Raw genomic sequence first — 23383 nt, forward strand, 5'->3', positions numbered from 1 at the left:
CATCGATCACCACCTAATAAATGCTTAAAATAGCGCAAAAGTTCCACAATGATATCATCTTGGTGAGTAATCACATTACCATTGGGACCATTAATTTGGAATATCTGCTTGGATGCCCAGCGGATAGCAACCTTCCTAAAGAAGACACGAGAGCATTGTCTCCTCCTTTCATTCGCTGCATCTTAGCCCGTCGATGAAGCATGATTTGCTCCAGTTTGATGGCCCTCATGTATACAATTTTTCAGGAATGTCCATGCAGCAAGAGGAATTCGTCATGCCGACTTTCTGTCAACAGTTCCTCGGCTGTAGCAAGAAATTCCTTCGCTAATTGAACATTTAGCGAAAAAGGTCCCCTTTTTTCTGTCTAAGCGCCCTAAAGACAGGTTAAAGTGCTCATAGCTTCTCGTGACTGCATACATACATGTACCCTCAATATTATGCATCCAAATCGATTTAGCTGCATCCAAAAAGTGAGGCGAGGCAACCAAGTAGTTATCAAAACGGAAAGGACTTACATAGTTAAGCCGAGTACCCCCATGAAGTAGGAGAGGGGAGTGGTAAAAACTACATGGAGCAAGACTCCTACAGTTGCATGACAGCATCATTAACGAGCCATAGTTGCATGACAGCATCATTAACGAGCACCCTATCAAAGCGCTTCTAAGGGCTCCTGGCATCCCTACTACAATTGTGCCAAGTTAAGGTTTGTCCCTGCATAGGAAGTGTGATTAGGCCCGCCTCCATAACACAAGCGAGGAACTCATCGATAGCGTACGTAATATCACCCGAGGCCCCACAAACCTCACTCATATCCAGGACCGCATTGAAGTCACCCATCACAAACCAGCCTTTATCTATAATCCCACGTGAAAGCTCACATAAATCCCTCCACAATGTCCTCCTGTTGCCATAGACAATCGTAAGCAAGCGCTGAGTAATCACCATTTTGTTAGTAATTCGACAATGTATTAATTGATCACTAACAGTAATAACATCATCCCCAACATCAGAATTATTCCAGGTTAACCAAATACGATTACCAATATTCGCGTAATCAGTAAGCCACTTCCAATCAGGACATATACTTTTCTGAATTCTATGCACATTTGTAGCAGCCACACGAGTTTCGGGAATACCAAGTAACAGTAACCTATTGTTCCGAATCAACTCCTTAACCTCAATTTGGTGGTCATGGTTGTTAAGCCCTCTTACATTCCAGACAGCGACCGGAATCATGTCATACCATCAGAAGGGATGCATTTATTAGGGCCCTCGGTTGTTGGTACAGAACTCACATCATCATCCGCTAGCAAACCAAATTTATTTTAAAGAACAATAGCCGTACCTTCCATATCCGGGGAAGCGGTCCCGCTCCCCCCTTGCCTCCACCCACCTTCACCACCATGGGTATGGGGCTCATCCGTCGTAGGAGGGTCCTTCTCCACCTCCATCTCATCCTCAACACGTCTTTCGACTGGGGGGCGTTGAATAAAAACCTTCATAGATTGGGCCGATTTCTTCATTGTAGGGCACGTCTTGGCGTCATGCCCTAGACTCATGCATGTACGATATTTCAACAGTAGTCATTCATATTGCACGTCTACCTTGCACGAGAACTCAGTTCCATCATGCGTCGGCATTAATAAGATGAGATCTTTTGGTAGTTTAGAGGAGACATCAAGCATCACACAAATACGAGCGAAATCCATGGGCCTAACTTATTGGTGGTATGTCTACTACAGCAGGGGGCTCGTCACCCCCAGTGCGGCCTTATCGTGATGCTGTTGCCGGTGCAACTGTGTGTCCTCCGCCGCCACCGGTATCTTTTGAGATATCTTCATTTCGCCCGATGGGTGTTCTTTTTCGGGAGCAGGGAATGAAGGTGATGAGGTTTTCTTCTGATGAAATTACTTGATTATGCCTACCATTTCGTTATGCCTTGGTAGAGAAATTTTTGCATGCCATTCATCCATGCAAAATCTTCGACGCTGGATGCTTGCCCAGGGATTCTGTGGGGATTTCTCTGATAGGGTCATTAATGTTAGACATGTCTTCATTAAGTTTGCACTAGAGGAGGATTACATAAAGCTTTGAATCAAGTCAATTTAGTTTGTGGAAGGGTTCCCCATGCGTGTCTCTAAATAGACACCAACGTTTAATTCGAGGGAACAGTCATCGATAGTTCCGATGTGGGTTCATTTTCCAGAGCTGCCGATCCAGGTTTTTGATCGAGAGGCGTTGTTCAACATTGCCTGTCTGTTGGGGATGCCTCTTAGGACGCATGTTTGTACGGAAACTTTGGTGCGGCCTAGTGTGGCATAGGTTAGTGTTGAGATTAATTTGCTATAGCCGCTAGAAACGGAAATTGGCCTAGGGATTGGGACAGAAGTGATCATCCAGCTTGTGATTTACGAGCAACTTTCTAAGTACTGTGGGGCTTGCAAGCACTTAGGACATGATGAAGATGAGTGCTATGAGAAGCACAGGTCAAAGGCGCGGTTCAGCCAGCGAATAGGGATGGTCCTCAACCGCCTATCCATGATCACGAGGATCTCCGTGTGAAATTTGATGCACAGGGGGTGCAAAAGAACTTGAGAGATCGCCGTAAAGGAAAGCATGTGATTTTTTATGATAGGGCACGCCTTGGGGCTAGTACTAGTGGCTCTAAGGGGCGAAGGGTGAATCGTAGGAAGCTGCGTCCCATAAAGACCTCTCCAAAATAGTGGTGGAAGAGGTGGTGTACTCACCGGATGATGTGGATGACGGAACAGCGAAACCTAGTCGTGTCACAAAATCAGTCGACTCACACACTACACTGATAGATGAACACCATTCTAGGAGTGGGAAGGAGACGGCGGTTCCGAAGGTACTGCCGACGGTTCCTAAGTTTGGAGAGTTTGGTGATCCGTATGACATGAGGCCAGAAGATGAGTAGGTAGATACATATGCTTTGCTAGTGCCCCAGACAGTGGGTATGCCTTGTGAGCTGCCAGGATGTGTGGAAAATACAGCGGATCAGGAGTTGCCTAACTGTGTTGTAGTTACAAACGATGAGGCCTTAGGCCCGACGGTGGAGGGTGTACTTCAGATGGATGAGAAAGATGTCTCTATGAGATTAGCACGCCATCGGCGAGGTCGGTCCATGGGAGACACAGCTACAGACCATTCTGCTTCGCCAGATCGTGCGAAGGTGGTTTTCCTGCCATGTAGGATTGTCACGAGGAGTACAGTACGATCTACTCTCCCTTGATCAATGAAAGGATTATTTTGGAATGTTTGGGGAATTGGGAATGATCCTACACAGAGGGTCTTGAATCGAGTTAGAAAACAGCTTCACTTGGATTTCTTGGCTATCATGGAGTCTATGATCTCCCTTGAGGGGAGGTTTATGGCAAGGCGAATGGGTTTTCAGGAATTGGTCTCAAATTGTGTGAATCAGATACGATTTTTCTGGGGCCTAAAGGTACGTTGTCGGGTCTTGCTAGATCATAAGCAGTTTCTGCACCTCCGTTTGGAATCAAATAAGTGGCCGAAACTATTGTTTGTTGCAGCGGTATATGCTAAATGCGATGTGGTGGAGTGGCGTGGTCTTTGGGATAGCCTTTGGTTGATTTATGTAGCTCTTCGCTTTGGATTGTAGGGGATTTTAATACTGTCCTTTGCCCAGAGAAACAATCGGGGTGTGCTGCCCAAGTGGTATCGCAATGTCAGATTTTCATGACGCTATTGCGTACTGTGCACTTACAGATGCCGGTTTTACTGGGATCCCTTGCACCTGGTATAGTCATCGGTTGCGACAATGTCTAGATCGGGTCCTGGTGACTGATAGCTGGACGGATGTATTCTCAAAAATACAGGTTACTCATCTAGACTCTCCAAATCAAATCATCGTGGATTATTGGTTGTTGCAGAGACTATTGTGAGTAAGCGTCATCTTTTCGGTTTCAACACATGCGGATCACACACACAGGATTTCTTGAGATTGTTCGTCGGAATTGGCAATACCCGACGATCGGGAGTGGTATTGTTCGCCTTCAGTAAAAATTGACTCGCTTAAAGCACTGTCTAAAAGAATGGAACAAAACAGTCTTTGGGAATGTGTTTGATAGGGTTGCAGCGGCGGAGCGAGATCTCAAGGAGGCTGATGATGCATATGATCTTGATCCTTGTGATCGCACGCTCGTGGATCGGAGTCGGTGCTCGGTAGTGTTGATTCGAGTGTTGACCCAAGAGGAGGTTTTTTGGAGACAAAAGGCCGGAATCAAATGGGTTAAAGATGAGGAGCAAAACACGAGATATTTCCACTCTTTAGTTAAGAAGAGGAGGTTTCGTGGTACGATCTTTGAGATACAGCATGAGGGGGAGGTTTTAACTGATCCGATAGCAATTAAGAGATCGGTGGCTTCTTTCTTTGAGCAGCTCCTATTTGCAGAGTCGGTGTTTCCCGACGAGATGGACCGAGATTGCCTAGAGGATGGCCAAACATATGAGGACAGGTGTTTTTTGTGTGCCATGCCAATGATGGCAAAGGTTCGGGAAGTGGTTTTCTGCATTGAGCCGGAGAGTGTTGCAGGGCTAGATGGATTTGGGGCGATTTTCTATCATACCTACGGGGATCTCATCTTAGAGGATGTTTTTTGTGCAGTATCTGAGTCTCTCTGTGGCATAGCAATGCGAAGAGTTTCACAGCTACTACCATCTCTCTTATAACAAAGACCGCCAGCCCATCTTCTTGGAGTGAGTACCGGCCGATAAGTTTGTGTAATGTTATGAATAAGATCTGCACGAAGCTGATGTCCATCAAGCTTGGGCATATCTTGCCGAAGGTGTTATCCCTATCCCAGAGTAGGTTTGTCCCGGGACGATTATTGAGTGATAATGTTCTTTTGGCGCAAGAATTGGTTCACTCATTGGAGTCTCGCCAGTTGAAGGCGAATGTAATCTTTAAGCTTGATACGGCCAAGGCTTATGATCGGGTCAACTGGGAGTTCCTTTTTCAAGTCTTGCGACTAAAGGGCTTCCCGCAGCGTTGGATTGACTTTGTGGTTAATGTTGTCTCTAACTGTTGGTTCTCGGTTCTAGTGAATGGAGAGCATGCTGGAATCTTTCGTTCGACACGCGGCTTTCGGAAAGGGGATCCTTTATCCCCAGCGTTATTTGTGCGTGCTACTGATTACTTATCTCAGGTACTGGATAGGCTTTTTGCGGCGCACTTGACAATGTATTACCAATCACCAGGTCCAGTTTGGGTATCCCACCTTAGATATGCTGATGAGATGATGATTTTTACTAACATCTGTAGGCAACACATGGGGTTACTCCGTGATTTTCTCCACGCATATGAGCGAGTGTCGGGACAACTGATAAATAGCGCAAAAAGTTCTTTTATTCTGACCGGCAGGTGCTGTCGTCAAAGTTGTAGGAGGTACAACATGTTATAGGTTACCAGCTGAAATATCTCCCAGTCACATACTTAGGAGTCCCTCTATACAACGACAATTGGAAGGTGCTTGATTTGCTCATCTCCAGATTACATGACATGCTACAGAGATGGGCGATGATAAATCTATCCCACGGAGGGAGGCTGGCCATGATTCGAAGTGTGTTGCAGGCTATGCCCTTACATCTGCTTCAAGTAATTCATCCATCTAAGTTTGTCTTGATAACCATTAAGAGCATATTCAATGGTTTCTTTTGGGACTCGTATAATGGCCGCCGGCATATTCATTGATCTTCATGGGATAAGATGTGTAGCCTAGTAGCATAAGGTGGTTTGAGTATCCGGAGTTTAGCGTAGTATGTTCTGGCTCCATGAAGTGGTGGTAATTTCGGCTAAAATCATCTTTGTGGTCGGACTTCTTGGATGACCGCTATTGTAGGACCTTTCACCCTACTCATGTGCCTTATAATCGCAACTATTTCTCTATTTGGCATCGCCTATGTCGCATCAGGGATGTGCAGACCCTCTCATCTTTTGGATTTTGGGCCAGGGGTAAATGTCTTTCTGGCATGATAATTAGTTTTGTGAGAAGCCTTTAGCCCAGCTTCTTCACGGGGCTCCCGACACTACGGAACCGGTATGCTACTATTTGCATGAGGGAGAATGGAATGTCCCGAAAATCTTCAAGATAGTCCCGCCATAGATCGCACAGGTTATTTCCCGAATTCCTATTGCAGCGAGACAGCGGGACAAAATTGTGTAGACCGCGGTGAGTAATGCGACGTTTTTCACGACATCAGCTTGGGAGAATATTCAAGTGTCCTCCCCTCGGTGGCAACTTTTTACAGATATATGGCAAATTTTCTTGCGGCCAACGTTGTTTGTCTTCTTGTGGTGGCTTTTCTAGGATTGGATCCTAGTGGATACACGCATGAAGCGAAAGGGCTTTAGTTTCCCATCAAAATGCCAATGTTGCAAGTTAGAGGAGAGCATCTCTCATCTGTTTGTAGAAGTTGCAGTAGTTCTGGATGTGTGGCAGTACTTTTCTAACGTCTTTGGGTTTCGGCTTTGTGAAGGGACCTGCTTCGTATGGTGCACTTATGGAGATACTCCACTCCATTTCACTCAGATTTGCATATCCACACTATGGTACCATTTTTTATCCTTTAGTCTACTTGGACGCAGCGGAATGCTGAAAAATATCATGGGGTACAATTTACGGCCACGGGCATCATATTGGAGGTTCAACGCCATCTCAGCACACTGTATGCTGCACGGATCATGACGAGTATACAGTGGAAGGGTGACTTGCACCAGGCATTGGCTATGGGTTTCTGCTTTAGGCTAATGGTACCTCAGGCACCCAGAGTGGTGTGTTAGAGTACCCCCTCTTCGGGGTGGTTCAAGCTTAATTCAGTTGGGTCCTCGTTCGGGACCCGAGGCCAGCAGCAGCGGTAGACATTATTCGGGATGTAGTTGGATAGGTGCGTCTAGCATACCAGTTTGCTTTAGGCACAGCCACTAGTGTGGTCTCAAAGCTTACTACTGTCTGGCGTGGTTTAGAGCTAGCTCGAGCGCACAGTTTAGCACTCGTAGTGGTTGAGGTGGACGCTACTGTAGTTCTCCAACTCTTACAGTCACGAGCATCTGAGATGTGGGAGGTGCAACATTTGATCATGCGCATTATGCAGCTCCAACAGGAATTAGGATCGGACGTACGACATGTTGTTCGAGAGGCTAATGGAGCGGCTGATGATCTTGGGAAGGATGCCGCTTCTCGACAATTGACTTGGGTTATGTATCAGGAGGACATTATGGGAGTACTGCGAGGCATTACCCGACTTGATAAACTGAGCACTCCCTACCTTCGCTGGTGAGCTTGTGTGATGCTTTGAGATTGATTTTTGGTAGGGCATTGGGGGAGAGATTGACGGGAAGCACTACGCAGCAGGTCCGACCATTGTATAAAAGGGATGGGCATGTCTATAGGTCAAATTCTATTTGTTTACTAGAATCAGATAGACTTTGTTTTTTAGTGTTAATCACTGATTTTACACATAAATTATAATTTTATGACTGTAAAGGGAGTATGTACGCCTTGTTTTCTGTTTTTCAATTATACACACTATAATTATTTCTAAGGTAATTAACAGGTAGGTGTCCGCCAAACCTCCAGACTAGGCACAGGCAATTTTTTGAAAAAAAAAAGAAAAAAAACGTGACAGAGGTATCTCCTGTGCACTTGGAGGTGCAATTACGCTCTATAAACGTGTGGCCACATTCATTGGTTGAATAGGAAAAAGTGGTTCCTATGTCAAGCAATTTGGCGTAACGCGATTGTTGGAATAGGTGACAAAGAACTAATTATATTGGAAGTTTTAAGAACCATTAAAGGAATCTTTATTTAGGCAATATTTTCCCGACGTTTATGGTAAATATTCGTATTTGGCACATGTAACTGTTGTACTTACCAAGTTACGTCAAACACTACTTTGACGACACAATAGATGTCCACAGACCACTTTACCAGCCGTGCAACAGTTGGACTACGCATTTGATGGCGGTCATGAAATCAACTGCCAAAGGTTGGGTCTGAAATCTTCCAAGTCGAGGACCTCGAGAATGGGCATCGAGTGTCCTATGAAGACTTGCATTAAAAGAGTTTCTTTCATATGATGAGTTCCATGTTTCATCAGCGACAGACGTGGGACGTCTATGCGGTCTTAGTGGGTCCATTGACTGAACTGACTCGTAGGGGTCATCATATGGAAGCTTTTGAGGCTTGGTCGGTATGACTCGAATCTATGGCTCTGATAGTACGGGAGTAGCCCTCAGATTTGATGAATCACGGCAGTCACATACATACGATGACTGTATCTTGGGTCCATGCGAGAGGTGACTGTGTCTCAGACATGGTCATCATAAGCCTTATCTAGTAAAATCGGAGTATGTGGCGAGGACGGCGAGTTCCAGAAAGAGGATCCATCCATATTAGTACATGATAGAGGTATCTCCTATGAAGTTGGATATACGTTTACGCTCTGAAAACTTGTGGCCACAGTCATTGGTCAAATAGAAATAAGAGGTTCTTATGTCGAGCAATTTGGCGTAATACGATATCAAGTATTAAGCATAAAAGTTTAGACTAACGTTTGGGAGATGGTAGACTGAAGGACCGTACCAGTATGGACTCGAGAGCCTAAAAGTTCACATGGATATTCGCCTAGTCTCTAGTGCCATGGATCGTTGCTAGAGGGCCACTTGATGGTGACGGGCTTTCTTGATCAAGGGTTGATCAAGAATTATTAATTAAATTAGATTTAATTAATAATAGTATTTGACACTAGCCCAAGTTTAGCTGAAAGGTGAACCTAAAGAGACACGCACAAATCATCGAAAAGGGATGAGGAATTAATTGAAAATTAATTCTATAAGTAATTGGATTACTTATAAATAAGAGGGATCCATTGGATGGATAAGCCCAAGAATAAATTAATAGGATTAATTTATGATGGGTTTGCCATTATTATTGAATAAGTTGGACTTATTAATTAATAAAGGCTTATTGACCCAATATATTTAATTAAGTTAAATATATGGTGGACTTTATTAAGTGGCCTTTAATTGAATTACATTTATTAAAAAAGTTAATTGAGCCTTGTATTTTAATTAATTAAAATTGGCCCAAGCCCCTTAATTAAGTTGGTGGAAATGACTAGAAAAGGAAATTATTGACTAACAAATTCACTTTTGGAAAGTGCCATATTAGTCATCCTTTATTTGAAATAAAGGATTTTATTACCTTATGGATGGTTAAATGAACCTAGACATATTTTAATGTGTCCATACAAGGTATATATATGTGTATTGGTTATTTGGAATAACTAATGAATGAATACATAACAAAGCAAGAAAATAATTTCCTACGCCCTAATTCCACCTCTCGTCGGCCCCTCTTAAATACATACTTGGTGTGTATTTTTCTCCCTAATTTTTTTCTAGCAAAGAGAAATGAAGGATCCCAAATTCCAGTGTGGGTTGCACACAACATTAAAGGGTTTTTACGTTGAAGCCATGCGTGAACGGATCAACGAAGGACGTTCGACGTAAATCAAATCAAAAGGTAGTTCTTGATTTATGATTTGTGTATGCCTCGTTTTTCATTCAACCGTTAGCCCTATTAATTTTACACCATTTATGATTAACTACATTGAACGCCCCAAAACTCCAAGAGTACACCCCAAGGAACTATGATTTTATTACGTTTCGTATTTGATTTATGTAATTTTTATATTACCGCTTCTGCTTGCGCGCTCTTAGACCGATCCACTCGCATTTCGAAGTGCTTTCAAGATCTAATTTATGCTTTATATTTTCTTTTATATGGGTATTTGTATTATTTTCTATGCTTTTTTCACTAATAATCTGATTTATAAATGATAGGGCCCATTGTTTATGGTCAAGAATATTTGTCTCTCCAATTGAACTTTCAAATATGTAATTGTTTGTTTAGCTTAATAATTAGTGGTAACACAACATAATTTAAAAGTAATAGTGGTCGATTATATGGGGAATGTATAATATAACTTAAACAAATCCTAGTAGGAATTTATTGGTTAGAATTGAGTTTTTCTAAGTTATTAGTGTTGTGGGTAAATTAAATCTTAAGGGCGTTCTCAATGCTGTTTACTGATTAAAGGGTTAGCCAACGGATGTTCCTTGACTAATGAAAAGGTAAGGAAGGTTGCGGTCGTTAGGTCGTACCAATGACCATAACCAATTTATCTATTATGAATGATCGCTATGTTTGCATCAATGACCAACCGTGGAATCAAGTATGAACCTTTCTTTAACTGAAATATTTTTCTCATATTTAATCTCTCTTTGGGTGCTCTTTTTTATTCATTTTTAGACATAGAATTTAAACAACTCCCCTCTTTTATTTTACTTTAAGGAATTAATTTGAAATCAATTTCTATGGATTCGACCCTACCTTTCACAAGTTTTAGTAGAAAAATATTTTTGATTGGTTCAACACTCATCACCCCGTCGTAGGGGCCAGGGCTGTGCTTGCCACTACCTAGAGAGCCTGAGTATTCCTAGAAATCCCTAAGGCCTTTTGCTTGTACGTCACATTACTGGGTGCTTCCATCAGTCCTCACGTTTTCGCTTTGTTTCCTACAAACAGCGCCATTTGATACGTGGCAAAAACTTATAGATCCAACTGAGTATGAATTGAAGCTCGTTGATGGGTCAAATATTTTGCAAGTCTATAGTTGGGACCTGAAAAAAAGAGGTTAATACTTCGATGCCTAAGTCAGTACGAGATAACGAAATAAGAATTTTGAAATAAAGAATAACGTAATAATAAGATGGTGAGTTATGATGATCATGCAATAATAGTGTGCATAAAAGATCAACTTTGCAGGTGAATGCTCTAAGAAAAACACATCCTCCACTGTGAGGGGGCCAGACTTGATTTTATAGTTAGAGTCCCCCAGTGGCGAGGAGGACTAGCCTCCGAGAAGGTTAGGGAAGGTGGTTGCATCCAGATAAGTGTCTTTGGGTCATCCACATTCGACTAAGTTGGTGGATCCTGCAAGAGTACCTCTCAACTCGGATATTCAAACAGGGGAAGAGTCTGCATCCTCTAAAGTCTAGCCTCTTGGATCTCCTCGCTACACCTGGATGCACTAGTCTCTGTCCACCTAGACAAGTGCCTAGTTGGCTGCCACAGTGGATGAAAACATGGCTATGAAATTTCCATCGCTATAGAAATGGCTAAGAAATTTCCATTGCTATAGTAATGAAAACAACTACATAACTTCTATTTCTATAGTGACATCATTGGTAAGGAATTTTGGTAGAAAACTTGTTATATAATTTTCTTAGCCATGGCATTGGAATTTAATTGCTAAAAGATTTTTGCTTCCATTGCGAGGACAGTGGCTACAAAGTTTTTGTTACTACGTGTGATGTCTCGTTCTACATTGATTATGAACTAAAAAGGTAAGAAATATATAAGCATTGATCACGTCTCATTCTATATCCTTTTTTTGGCAAATTGTTCATAACTGAATTTCAAGATGCACTCGGGTGGGTTTAGAGACAATTCACACGTCTAACGAGCACGCGGGCATGGGATGCGACAAATAGTGTTAGAACCAATCACCAAGTAATGTCGAGAACTAAGTGCTACACGAGGGGGAGTAAAATCGGGGCGTGACAGTATGAGTATAGAAATAGAATTTCTGTAGTTAAGATTATAAAAATTGTAAATTTACAACGGATATTTCATTATTACTACAGAAAGGCTACAGATCCTCGAAATCATGAGTTAGGTGCAGAAATTAAAAGGATTGTACCTAAAATTAGGTAAAGAGATATAGTTTATAGATACAGTTACAACCATTTTTATTGCTATAGATACCAATATATGAACATCTGTTACAACTAGGATGAAGCGGTTGTCTTGTTTTCTCTATTGATTTGATTCTTTAAATAATAAGTTAAAATAAATAAAACTTTTCTTGAATAAGCCACTAAAATCAATAAGAATTCATTTAATGAAATAAAATATAATATGTATGAGTATAGCAATAGAATTTCTATAGTTACGATTACAAAAATTGTTAAATATTTGCAATGGATATTTCATTATTACTGTACAAAATTGGCCACAAAACCTTCGCATATAGTATATACCTACAGAAAGGCTACAGAAACTCGAAATCATGAGTTAGGTGCAGAAATTAAATGGATTGTAGCTAAAATTAGGTAAAGAGGTATAGTTTTTAGATATAGATACAACCATTTTTATAGCTATAGATACCAATATATGAGCATCTGTTACGAATAGGATGAAGCAGTTGTCTTGTTTTTCCTAGTGATTTGATTCTTTAAATAATAAGTTAATAAATAAACTTTTCTTGAATAAGCCATCAAAATCAATAAGAATTCGTGTTAATGAAATAAAATATAATATGTATGAAAATTAAGTTAATTAATTTGACTTTAGCCAATATTCGATCCAACTTCATTAAATCAAATTCATATAGAATTTTTGTAATTTGACAAAAGTTGAAAAACATTAATTACAATGTATTTGGCTCCACTTAGTTTCTTCTATATTTCAAATATAACTTGGCCACATCTCACATTTTTCGATTTAAGTTCTTATCATACAAAAATAAGTATAAAAAAGATTCACTTTAATTATATGCACGTCGGTCGTGTTACGTCTATTTTGGAGGAAGTAGTTATTACATCTTTCAACAAAATTAGCCATTATTCCAATATTTCTGTCGGTTCCTTTAATTGCCTTCTGGGGCATCAGTCGGATGTGTATCCTTCGTGCTGATGTGGCTGCTCAATGTGTTGTTCTCTGAGTGGGCTGCAAATGATTTAGGCACGCCACACGAATATCAGGTTTTGGATGATATTTTTTTCCTAAAATTAAATAAATTTGATCTCACATATATTTCACATACGATGAAAATATCACACCGTTATCCACGGAGTTATGTCATAATAAAGGTTAAAGTTAAAAAATTATATAAACCTGTGATTTTTTCAAGGATATTGTAAACACCCTCTATCCAAAAGTTATTTATTACTTTGAATATTAATTTTATAAATTAATTTTGCATTGATTAATATTTTGATTAATTCATCCAATACTGAATTTGTTTTTTATACAAATCAGTGCTTAAAATCACTTTTGGACCTACTATATATTCCAGTGGGATTGAATTTTTTATTGAAATTTATGTTACATCTTTTATTTTATTTTGCACACATGTCTTGTATATAAACAGTACGTCATTAATTTTATTTAAAAAAAAAAATTATATACATGTTGCGTATTATATAAAAAATTCAATCTGTAATCTCGTGCTTAATAAGATCGAAAAGTGGACAAAACTTTATTGCTAGGCTGTTTGACTTCAACACAAGGATGACATACCCTTTTGAACAAAATTCATGATCAGCCTTCACTATATAAAGCCTTGACACGCATGGCATAGAACTACTCAAGCAAGAGGCAAAACAAAGACCCTATTGCAAATGGAACTGTATGGTCTTTTACTTGTGATCTCTACCTTCTTATTAGCCACTTATATTTTCCATGAAATCTCAAATACAGTGTTCATCAAGAAGAAAAATCTTCCTCCAGGCCCTTTTGGCCTCCCACTCATTGGGAGCCTCATCACAATTAGACACAGAACCCATCAGTCTCTAGCCAAGCTTGCCAAAACTTATGGACCTCTCATGACTATAAAGCTGGGATTCATTAATGTTGTCGTTGCATCATCTGCAGAAATGGCCAAGGAAATTCTGCAGAAACACGATGTTGAATTCGTGGGACGGTCTATTCCCGACGCTGTCACAGCGGAGAAGGGGTATGAGCTTGCGTTGCCTTGGCTACCGACCGGACCGCAGTGGAGGAAACTACGAAAGATTTTCAACAGCCACATTTTCATGGAACAGAAGCTGGACTCACTGAGACATTTGCGGCATGATGTGGTGAAAACGATGGTCGAACGTGTGGTTGAAGCTCAGGAATGTGGCAAAGCAATGTACATTGGAGGGATAGTTTTCAGCACTGTGATGAAGCTGTTGTCGAAGATGTTGTTCTCTGCAGACATGCTTGATCCTGCATCTGATGCCATGAAAGAGCTACAAGTGCTTAATACCAACATAATGGAGCTTGTGGCGAAGCCTAATCTTGTCGACTATTTCCCTTTCTTAAGGCCTTTTGATCCTCAAGGGATCAGGCGCAAAATCCGAGTGTCATACAATCGGTGGCATGAGCTGATCGATGACATGATTGATCAACGGATGAAGCGTCGGAGAGCTACATCAGAGAGGAGTGGAGACGTCTTGGATGTTCTTCTTGATTATACTGAACACGAAGGGCCTGATGGGCTTACGCGTCTAGATGTGAAGCTTCTCATTGCGGTAAACTGGACTAACTTAATTTTGAAAAAAATTAATTTTATCATATTATTATATGACAAGTAAAATACACTTACTACGTAATTAAATTACAGTTCAAGAAAAAAGAACCAATTACGTAACAATTATATCACGCTTGCTATATAATTAATTTGGTTCGATTAAACCTGATTTGACAAGAATTTTCCCTTAATCATCCTCTTTTTTGAGTTTCTAAAATCTCACATACAAACCCTTTTCATTTAAGCAAATAGTAATATTTAGAAATAGATGGGATATTATATTTTATTTTGAAAATTAAAGGAATGTACTTATTCTGTATATAAATCAGAATGAAAGTAAGAACAAGTTTTTTTGTTAATGTGAAAATTAATTAGAAGAAAAATCTTTGTATTCGAAAGGAGGAAACAAATGGTCGATAATTACACAACTTTTGAGAAAAACTGTGTAATTAACCCTAGTAATTTAACTATCTTTAATTATTGCAAAAACCCAACCATCCTAAAGAGCTTGTTTAAAATAAATGCTAGGAAATATTCATAGCAGGCACAGACACCAGCATCACAACGGTGGAATGGGTTATGGCAGAGCTCCTTCACAATCCAACCATTCTCTCCAAGACAAAACAAGAACTCTCCGAGATAATCACACCTGGAGGAATAGTTCAAGAACAAGATATCGCTCGACTTCCATATTTAACTGCAGTGATAAAAGAAACAATGAGGATGCACCAAACATCGCCACTACTCCTGCCCCATCAGGCCGAGCAAGATGTAGAGATTCAGGGATACACCATCCCGAAACACACTCAAATTTGGGTGAATTCCTGGTCGATTTCCAGGGATGCTACATACTGGGAGAAACCAACATGCTTTATGCCGGAAAGGTTTCTCGATGTGGACATTGATTTCAGGGGCAATGATTTCAGGTTCACGCCGTTTAGTGCTGGAAGACGTATATGCCCTGGAATGAATCTTGCTTTAAGAATAGTGCCTCTGATTGTTGTTAACCTCGTTAAGACGTTTGACTGGAAGCTGCCGAATGGGATGGCACCTGAAGACATGGACATGACGGAGAAATATGGTGCGACTCTCCACAAAGCTGAACCACTTGTGGCCATTCCTGTGAGAATTACAACCTGATGCAAAATCTAAATTTCGTGCTTTTGATAGTAAGTAAACAATCTTTCTCTTCTTCATGTTGTGCATGTGTTGCTATTGTACCAAAATAGACTCGTTCTTATGGTTACAAATAAATGTTGTTGATCGTACAAACTGGGTAATTTGATTTTTCCTTCTGAAATCATGCTGCAAGTTCAAAATATCCAGATAGTATTTCCAGAAACCAGAGGGCAGAACTTTTCCCATTTCCATGGCGATGTTTAGAGACTAGCATACTTCAAATAGGGGAAGAGTCTACGTCCTCACATGTCTATCCTCCTGGATCTCCTGGCTACACCTGGATGCACTGGTCCCTATCCACCAAGACAAGTGCCTAGTTGGCTGCCATTATGGATCTGGGCTTACATATTCATTGAGGTACCATCTCATTTGGGGCTATCCTTCATTTTGGACCACACCAGATATAATATAAAAATTTGTTGCAAGTTTGCAACGATTTCAATCCGTTGCACATTCCGATTCAAGTTTGCGACGGAATTTGCGTGTGGCAACCTGTTGCCACAATGCAACGACTTATCACAGTTATTGATCATCGAATGGTTGACCAAATTTCGCACTGGAACATTATGATACCTAATCCCTTGCAAAGGTCTGTCATAAGTTTGGAATGGAATTTGCCACAAAAATTTAAAAAAATTGAAACTTCGTTCAAAGTCGTGGCAAAAGTCATTGAAAATTTAGAATGAAAGTATTCTGTTGCAAAATTTCTATTGCTATAACTATGTTCTTTTGTAGTGACATAAGCAACGACCAAGCAAAATCAAGAACTAAGTGTTATGTAGGACAAAGTGCTGCACGAGGGGGAGCAAAACCGCGACGTAATAGTATGAGTATAGCAATAGAATTTCTGTAGTTACGATTATAAAAATTGTTAAGTACTAAAAAATAAGTATAAAAAGGATTTACTTTAATTATATGCACGTAAGTCATGTTAAGTGTATTTTGGAGGAAGTGGTTATTACATCTTTCAACAAAATTAGCCATTATTCTAATATTTCTGTTGGTTCCTGTAATTGCCTTCTGAGGCATCCGTCGGATGTGTATCCTTCATGCTGACTTGGGCTGCTATAAGGGGGGAATTATTTTTAAAAAATACAGAAAATAAAGAAAATTAAAAAGTTGAGGTGTTTTCAAAATGTTTAGAAAAGTAAGTTGCACCGTGGTGAGTAACCGCGGTGCCACAATTTGTATTTTTTTAAAAAAACAAAATTTCTATGTCACCGCGGTAATCAACCGCGGTGACATTGTTTTTTAAAAAAAAAAATTAATGTGCCACTGCAGTTACGCACCGCGGTGGCTACATTATATTTAAAAAAAAATAAGATGAGCCATCGCAGTCTGTTACCACGGAGGCTCATATTTACGGCAGCCCCAATCAATTTTTTTCAGTCTGTGTCACCGCGCTAAGATAGCGCGTTGACAATCAACTTTTATGCATTATTGTCTGTGACACCGCGATTTCTTAATGCGATTTTTTTAGCTATATAAATCACACTTCATTCTCACATTCATATTGAAAAATCGAACGCAGAAGCAGTGTTAGAAAAATTCAACATTAAGTTTTTTCTTATTGCTTACACTCTGAAAACCATCCTTCGAAAAATTCATACACCACTACATCTCGCATTCTTCTCAAATTTCTTCACTTTTTATTTGAAGGTTTAGGATTGAAAGGCACACAGTAAGTTATTTATTAAATTTTTATGTTATTTATTCCTTTTTAAATATCTTATTATATTATTAAAAAAATTTATATTGATGTGTATTTTATTTTGTTTTGATGATATGGCGGAGCAAAACACCGTTAATATTGTTATATATTTTGGAGGTCAACAAATCAATTCGAATGGTTTTATAAGTTATGATCATCCTCCACTCGAATTTATGCAAATTTATCGTAGTACTACATTTGCTGAGTTAGAGTTAATTTTGTATGAAGAAATTGGTGTGGATAGGAATAATTTTAAGTTGCATATATTTTTTAAATACATAACGTTTAATTTTGGCCAAAGGAATGAGATGTTTTTGGCAATTAAGAAGGATCGTGTTATGCAATTTTTTTTAAATCCGGTGAATGGATATGTCGATTGATATTTTTGTCGAAGCGGTGAAAGTTCTGCAAAATGTTGTATCAGATGACTCAGCTGTTGGTGATTGGGGAACGTATATGTCCATCATCGTATATAGGTCCATCATCATATGCAGGTCCATCGTCGTATGCAGGCCTATCATCATATGGAAGTCCATCTGCATATTAAGGTTCATCAGATTATACGGGTTCATCTGAATACAATGATGAAAATGCCAAGTTTGAAGCGATAGTTTGTTGAACACTGAGCAAGCTGACTCAGAACCTGATGAGGTCGAAGTAGAAAACCAGATTGACCAAAATAATGACGATGATGGTGATGTAAGCATACCTGTTATGATGGATATTCTTGGTGGGAATGCAGAAGAGCATTTTGATTTAAATATGCCTGCCGTGCCTGACCAAATGAACCTGTACCGGTTATTTCATTTTTCAGCACAACACATCCAGAAGTCCCTGCTGACTTGATTGATATCCCTACTGGTAAATGGGGTAATTTTTATGACTCAAATACTGGAGAGCTTGCCAACGAAATGATGTTTAAAAGTAAGGAGCATTTGAAAGCAAGTGTACAAGATTATTCGGTCCGATTTGCAGAACGAGAATACCGAGTGGTGAAGAGCAATAAAAAATTATGAAAAGTCGCTTGCAAATATGATGAACAGACTGGGTGTTGTTGGATGCTAAGGGCCATATTCAAATCAAGTATGGGATTATTTAAAGTTACCAAGTATGTCGGACTACATAAATATCTGATGAATGAGATTTCTATTGGCCATGGTAACTTAGGGAAGAGTATGATCGCAACACATCTGCTGGGTATGGTTCGTTAAGACCCATCTTGTGATATAAAATATGTCCAGAAGATTGTGAAAGATAAATTTGGTTTTGAAGTCCCATGTCATAAGGCCTGGCATGCTTTGAAAGCCGCTAGAGAACAAGTGTACGGTACTTGGGAGAGTTCTGTTTAGAAATTGACTAGATGTATGGCGGCTTCGCGAAAATGGAATCCTGGGACCGTTGTGGAGTGATTGCATGTTGAAACAGACAGTCCAGGACGACACATGTTGAATTATCTTTTCTCGGCTTTCATACCATACATTGAAGGATTTCTCTATTTTTCGTGACGTTATAAATGTAGACCGAACACATTTGTACACGAAGTACAAGCATAAGATGCTGGTAGCAGTAACTTTAGATGCAAATCAGCAGGTGTTGCCATTAGCATTTGCACTCGTGGACGAAGAATCGCTTGTGTCATGGCGTCGGTTCCTCCAAATGCTTTCCAAATATTTGTTGCCGTGTGAGGATGACAGAGTATGTTTGATTTCATACAGGCATGCTGGTTTGATCAATGCTATAAATTATGTTCCCACGTTCAAATTTCCTCGCGGAGTACATCGATTTTGTTTACGGCATGTCTGTTCGAATTTTAATACCAAATTCAAGAACATCTAGTTGAAGGATATGTGCTGGAGAGCAGGAGCAGAAGTCAGTCCTTGAAAGTTTGATAGAATAATGGAATAAATCAAATCATTGAACGAGAAAGCATACGATTGGCTGGGAGAATTGACAAGGCTCAATGTACGTTGTCGCATAATGATGGTTGGAGAACGGGTATCCTAACTACAAACATGTCAGAGTGCATAAATAGAATATTAAAAGGTGCAAGACGCTTACCAATAATGGCTATTATGCAAATAACATTTTCCCACTCAGTGCAGTATTTCATGCAGCGCTCTACATGGTGTAATCGTATAATCAATGCAAATCAACAATGGGCTGATTTTGCTTCAAGTTCTTCGAGGCCCGACAAGCTGAGGCAGTACGTCACATTGTTCAGAAGTTTGACTACAACCAACAATCTGCCTCAGTACTAACACTGAGCTTGATCGGGCAGGGCTCCCATACTTATGTCGTCAAGTTGAAGCATCATATGTGTTCTTGTGGCAAGTGGGGTACACATGGAATTCCATGTTCACATGCCATTCAGGCATGTCGACATTTGGGGTTAATGCGTCAAATTTTATTCCTCAATATTAAAGTGTACAATCATACAAGAAAATATATCAGGGGAGGTTTGAGCCTGTATACGATGAAGAATATTGGGATCCGGTGGATTTTGAACTTGTGCACAATCCCACAGTGTGAGCTCGTCGAGGCCCGGGTAGACAAGTATCTACTCGAACACAGAACGAAATGGATAGACCACAAGTACGTGCTCGCCAACAATATCAGGCTCGTCAAGCTCGGGAATGATTCTATCTTGATATATACACGAATTTATGAAGTTGTGTAAGAAAATGAACTCTACTTTTGTCACAAATGAGAAAATATGTACGAATACATCAAAGTTTTTACAACCGTATGCAATATTCTTATGCTTTCCATATGTAATACACAACTCTAATAATGCCCTCCAGTGCCACAATGTGGACGTCTTCTGTTTCTCCGAGCCTTCGAATGGAACCGGTGATGCAACATATTGTCTTCGAATTTATGGGTTAACATTATATGTAAACATATCATCAAATGATGGCATGTATGGAGCATATGGAGTGTAAATAGTTGATGGACCTGTTTTCGGGTAAAAACTCGATGGTCCAGCCTCTATGCATGTACACTTGAATGGCCAGCCCCTGTGAATGCGCTGCCACGAGCTGTGTCAACTGGTTCGACTCGAACACTTGGATACCGTGAACTGGAAAAGTTCATAATTTCACGTCCGATCGTACGGGCTCGCGCTCGAGTTTCTCTTAATGACTGCTGATCATCTCCGGAATTTTCACAGTCTATAACTAGCTTCTCCATTCTATTATACTGGTAAACAAAATCAAATTAGCAGCGTAATCATCATGCTAAAATAAATGAACAATAAAACATACAATGTGCTTACCACATATTCCCAATCGCGGGCGTCAGTTGGTCGATAGCCCGACATGTTCGTAGACAATGTGTTATGTGAAATCTGGATCCGAGCAATGTCGTGATACCAGTTCATATGTCAGGAACGGTATCACGACCACCTTCAATAACGGGTCCTTCCACCACCAATGATTGCACATCGTTCCATTTCGTAACATAGTCTGAGTGAAACATTGCGCAGTCCATGTCATGACGTCCCCGCCTGTCTATTGTGTCTAGACGCCGTTCACTGATCAATGGGTTTGGGGGGATATCTTGCACATAGCCAAATTGGCGAATAACTCTCTCCGGGTGATGCATCCCCACCAGCGAATAATTGATCAATGGGCAGTGTATATTCCACGGTGTGTGCATTGCATAAAAGGGCAATGCCCCAAGCTCGAGTTCATTATCATCATACGGATTCTAAATAAACTAGAATACCATATAACGCCAATCACTATAGTTTGAACAAATGCCTCAGAAATACACTAAATGTAAAAAATCAATCGCAATGGTATATCTCATTTAATTGCATACAATCCAACACGTTTCTTATTATACGTATGCGCCGTATGAGTACGAGATATATGATACGACCACCTAAAATCAAAATGAAGAAAAGTAAGTTAAATCAAAATTCTTTATAACTATATAAATAAATAAAAATGTCCATACCGTGCAACATATGGAGGGCTAGGCAGAATGTTTTTAGGGTCCATTATGGTTGGCACTAGAGTTGAAGTTTCATTCGAAGGAATGGGTACAAGTGTTATGATGCGAGACCATGCCCATATCTGTAATAACTGCATGGCACCGCCAATATTAGTTTTCTCTCATTGTGATGCTGTACACAACTCCCGATATAGATAAACCAACACAGCTGAACCCCAATTTGAGGTATATTCCTCGTGTATATTTTTCATATGCCATAGATACAACAATGACATGGTGTTCACCGTAGCATAAGGGCACAACACCCCACCGAGAATGCACATGGCACATATAACGTGCCTCCTGTAATACAGCCTCAAACGGGCTATCTTCATCACATGTATTTTCTAGTATATATTCATATAATACTGTTAGTTTTATTCTTGACCATCTAAAAGCATCTTCATTTGGCATAAAACCCAATCATTGATGACAATAATTTTGCCACCGCTGAGTACTATACCTTGTATCTACCCCCAGTAAAAAGATTACCTTCCATCGGGAGTGCCCAGATGATGGCGATATCCTGCAATGTGATAGTTGCTTCGCCAACCGATACATGAAAAGTATGCGTCTCGGGGCGCCATCACTCTACTATGCAGTAGTTAAGTGGGGGTCAATTTCAATATGCCCACACTGTAAAACACAAAGAAACCCCATATTTTGGAGTACTTGCAAAACACGAGTGTGACGTGGGACTAGTTGAAGGACACGAAAGAAAGCTATGTCACCGCGTCGTACGGATAAAGTTGTATGCAGATTTTCGGACACATTTTCTAACCGATGATTTTTAACTGCCCAGACAAAACACTTGTATCAGTAGGGTCAAAATTAGCCATACTCACTTCAAATGTTTTTAAAGAGAAAGGTGTAAATGTTGTGCAAGAACAAGAACAAGAAAAATTGGCCAAGAAGAAGAACAAAATGAGAATGCAGAGAGGAAAAATGTTTAAGATGTGCTGTGAGCACTTCCATTGCAGCCACACTTAAATGGGAAAAGTATTATTTTAGTCCGCCAAGTATGCCTAATTTTAATTTTAGTCCGATAACTATGTCCATTTTGGTTTAGGTCCAGTAACTTACGAAATTGCTTACTTTTAGTCATTTGGCAGATTTTCGGATAATTTTATTCCTATGAGTGCATATGGATTAAAACTGCCTTTCAAAAGTTGCATAGGGGTAAAATTGTCCGAAAATCTACCAGAGGACTAAAAGTAAACAATTTCCTAAGTTACTGGATCTAAATAAAAATGGACATAATTATCGGACTAAAATTAAAATTTAGGCATACTTAGCGGACTAAAATAATACTTTTCCCCACTTAAATAGTGTGAGCTGCAATGTCACGGCAAGTGTGGCCAAAATAAATGCTGAGCCACCGCACTGTCTAAGCGCGGTGGCTCAGCACCTGATCAACTGTTTTATTGTTTTTAATTAAAATAATCATTGGCGCATTAAATTTTTTTTTTTTAAAAATCCATGTCAGTCCGGTTAATGACTGCGGTGACATAGAAGAAAAAATTTAAATAAAAATTATGACTTACTTTTTTAAAAGTTTCCAAATCACTTCAAATCTTTAATTTTCTTATTTTTCTGCATTTTTAAAATAATTTCTCCTGCTATAAGGCCAGACCTTTTATAGGATTGACTCAATAAGAGTTGGTTGATATTTTTTTTTCTAAAATAAATAAATTTGATCGCACATATATTTCACATAAGATGAAAATATCATACCGTTATCCACAGAGTTCTGCTGTCATAAAGGTTAATGTTAAAAAATTATATAAACTTGTGATATATGTCTTATTCACATATTTTCCATTAACGTTAAAATATATTTGAGTCTAGAATTCTCTTTTTTTAAGATATGTTTACTTTGAGAATTATATTAAATGAATTATAGGATTATTTTTTACTAAATGAATATAAAAAATATGAGTGAAGATCACCTCAAAACTCAGCAATTCTATGAGGACATTCTTTTCTCAACCAGATCCATTTTCATTCAAAATATGGCTCCCAAAGGAGCCCCAGCCAACTCATCATAAATTGGCTACTGAAAAATCTTCATAAATTTCATTCTCTCATTGTCCGATT

At 39.6% G+C, this 23383-nt stretch overlaps 1 protein-coding gene across 3 annotated transcripts; it reads left to right on the plus strand.

Annotated features, from left to right (window-relative positions):
• Positions 1-13451: 13451 nt before the first annotated feature.
• Positions 13452-20052, plus strand: LOC105156986 (geraniol 8-hydroxylase-like). 3 transcript variants are annotated; one of them, XR_016064088.1, is made up of 4 exons: positions 13452-14401; positions 14929-15569; positions 15713-15936; positions 17715-20052. XR_016064088.1 is itself a non-coding variant. In XM_088877883.1 (3 exons), exons 1-2 carry the CDS (start codon positions 13508-13510, stop codon positions 15538-15540), a joined length of 1506 nt encoding a protein of 501 aa, XP_088734009.1. In that variant the 5' UTR covers positions 13452-13507; the 3' UTR covers positions 15541-15569; positions 15727-16724. The 3 variants fall into 3 exon arrangements, 2 of the variants coding, with proteins under 2 accessions (XP_088734009.1, XP_088734008.1); XM_088877883.1 differs by lacking the exon at positions 17715-20052 and having other exon boundaries at positions 15727-16724; XM_088877882.1 differs by lacking the exon at positions 17715-20052 and having other exon boundaries at positions 15713-16723.
• The last annotated feature ends 3331 nt before the right edge of the window (positions 20053-23383 follow it).

Source organism: Sesamum indicum, linkage group LG1 (assembly GCF_026168435.1).
Source record: "Sesamum indicum cultivar Baizhima isolate 11 linkage group LG1, ASM2616843v1, whole genome shotgun sequence".
Classification (NCBI taxonomy): domain Eukaryota; kingdom Viridiplantae; phylum Streptophyta; class Magnoliopsida; order Lamiales; family Pedaliaceae; genus Sesamum; species Sesamum indicum.

Coding starts and splice junctions, on each gene's coding strand:
- LOC105156986 (XM_088877883.1), top strand. CDS start 13,508: ATGGAACTGTATGGTCTTTTACTTGTGATCTCTACCTTCTTATTAGCC. Junction 14,402..14,928: donor ATGTGAAGCTTCTCATTGCG/GTAAACTGGACT, acceptor AATAAATGCTAG/GAAATATTCATAGCAGGCAC.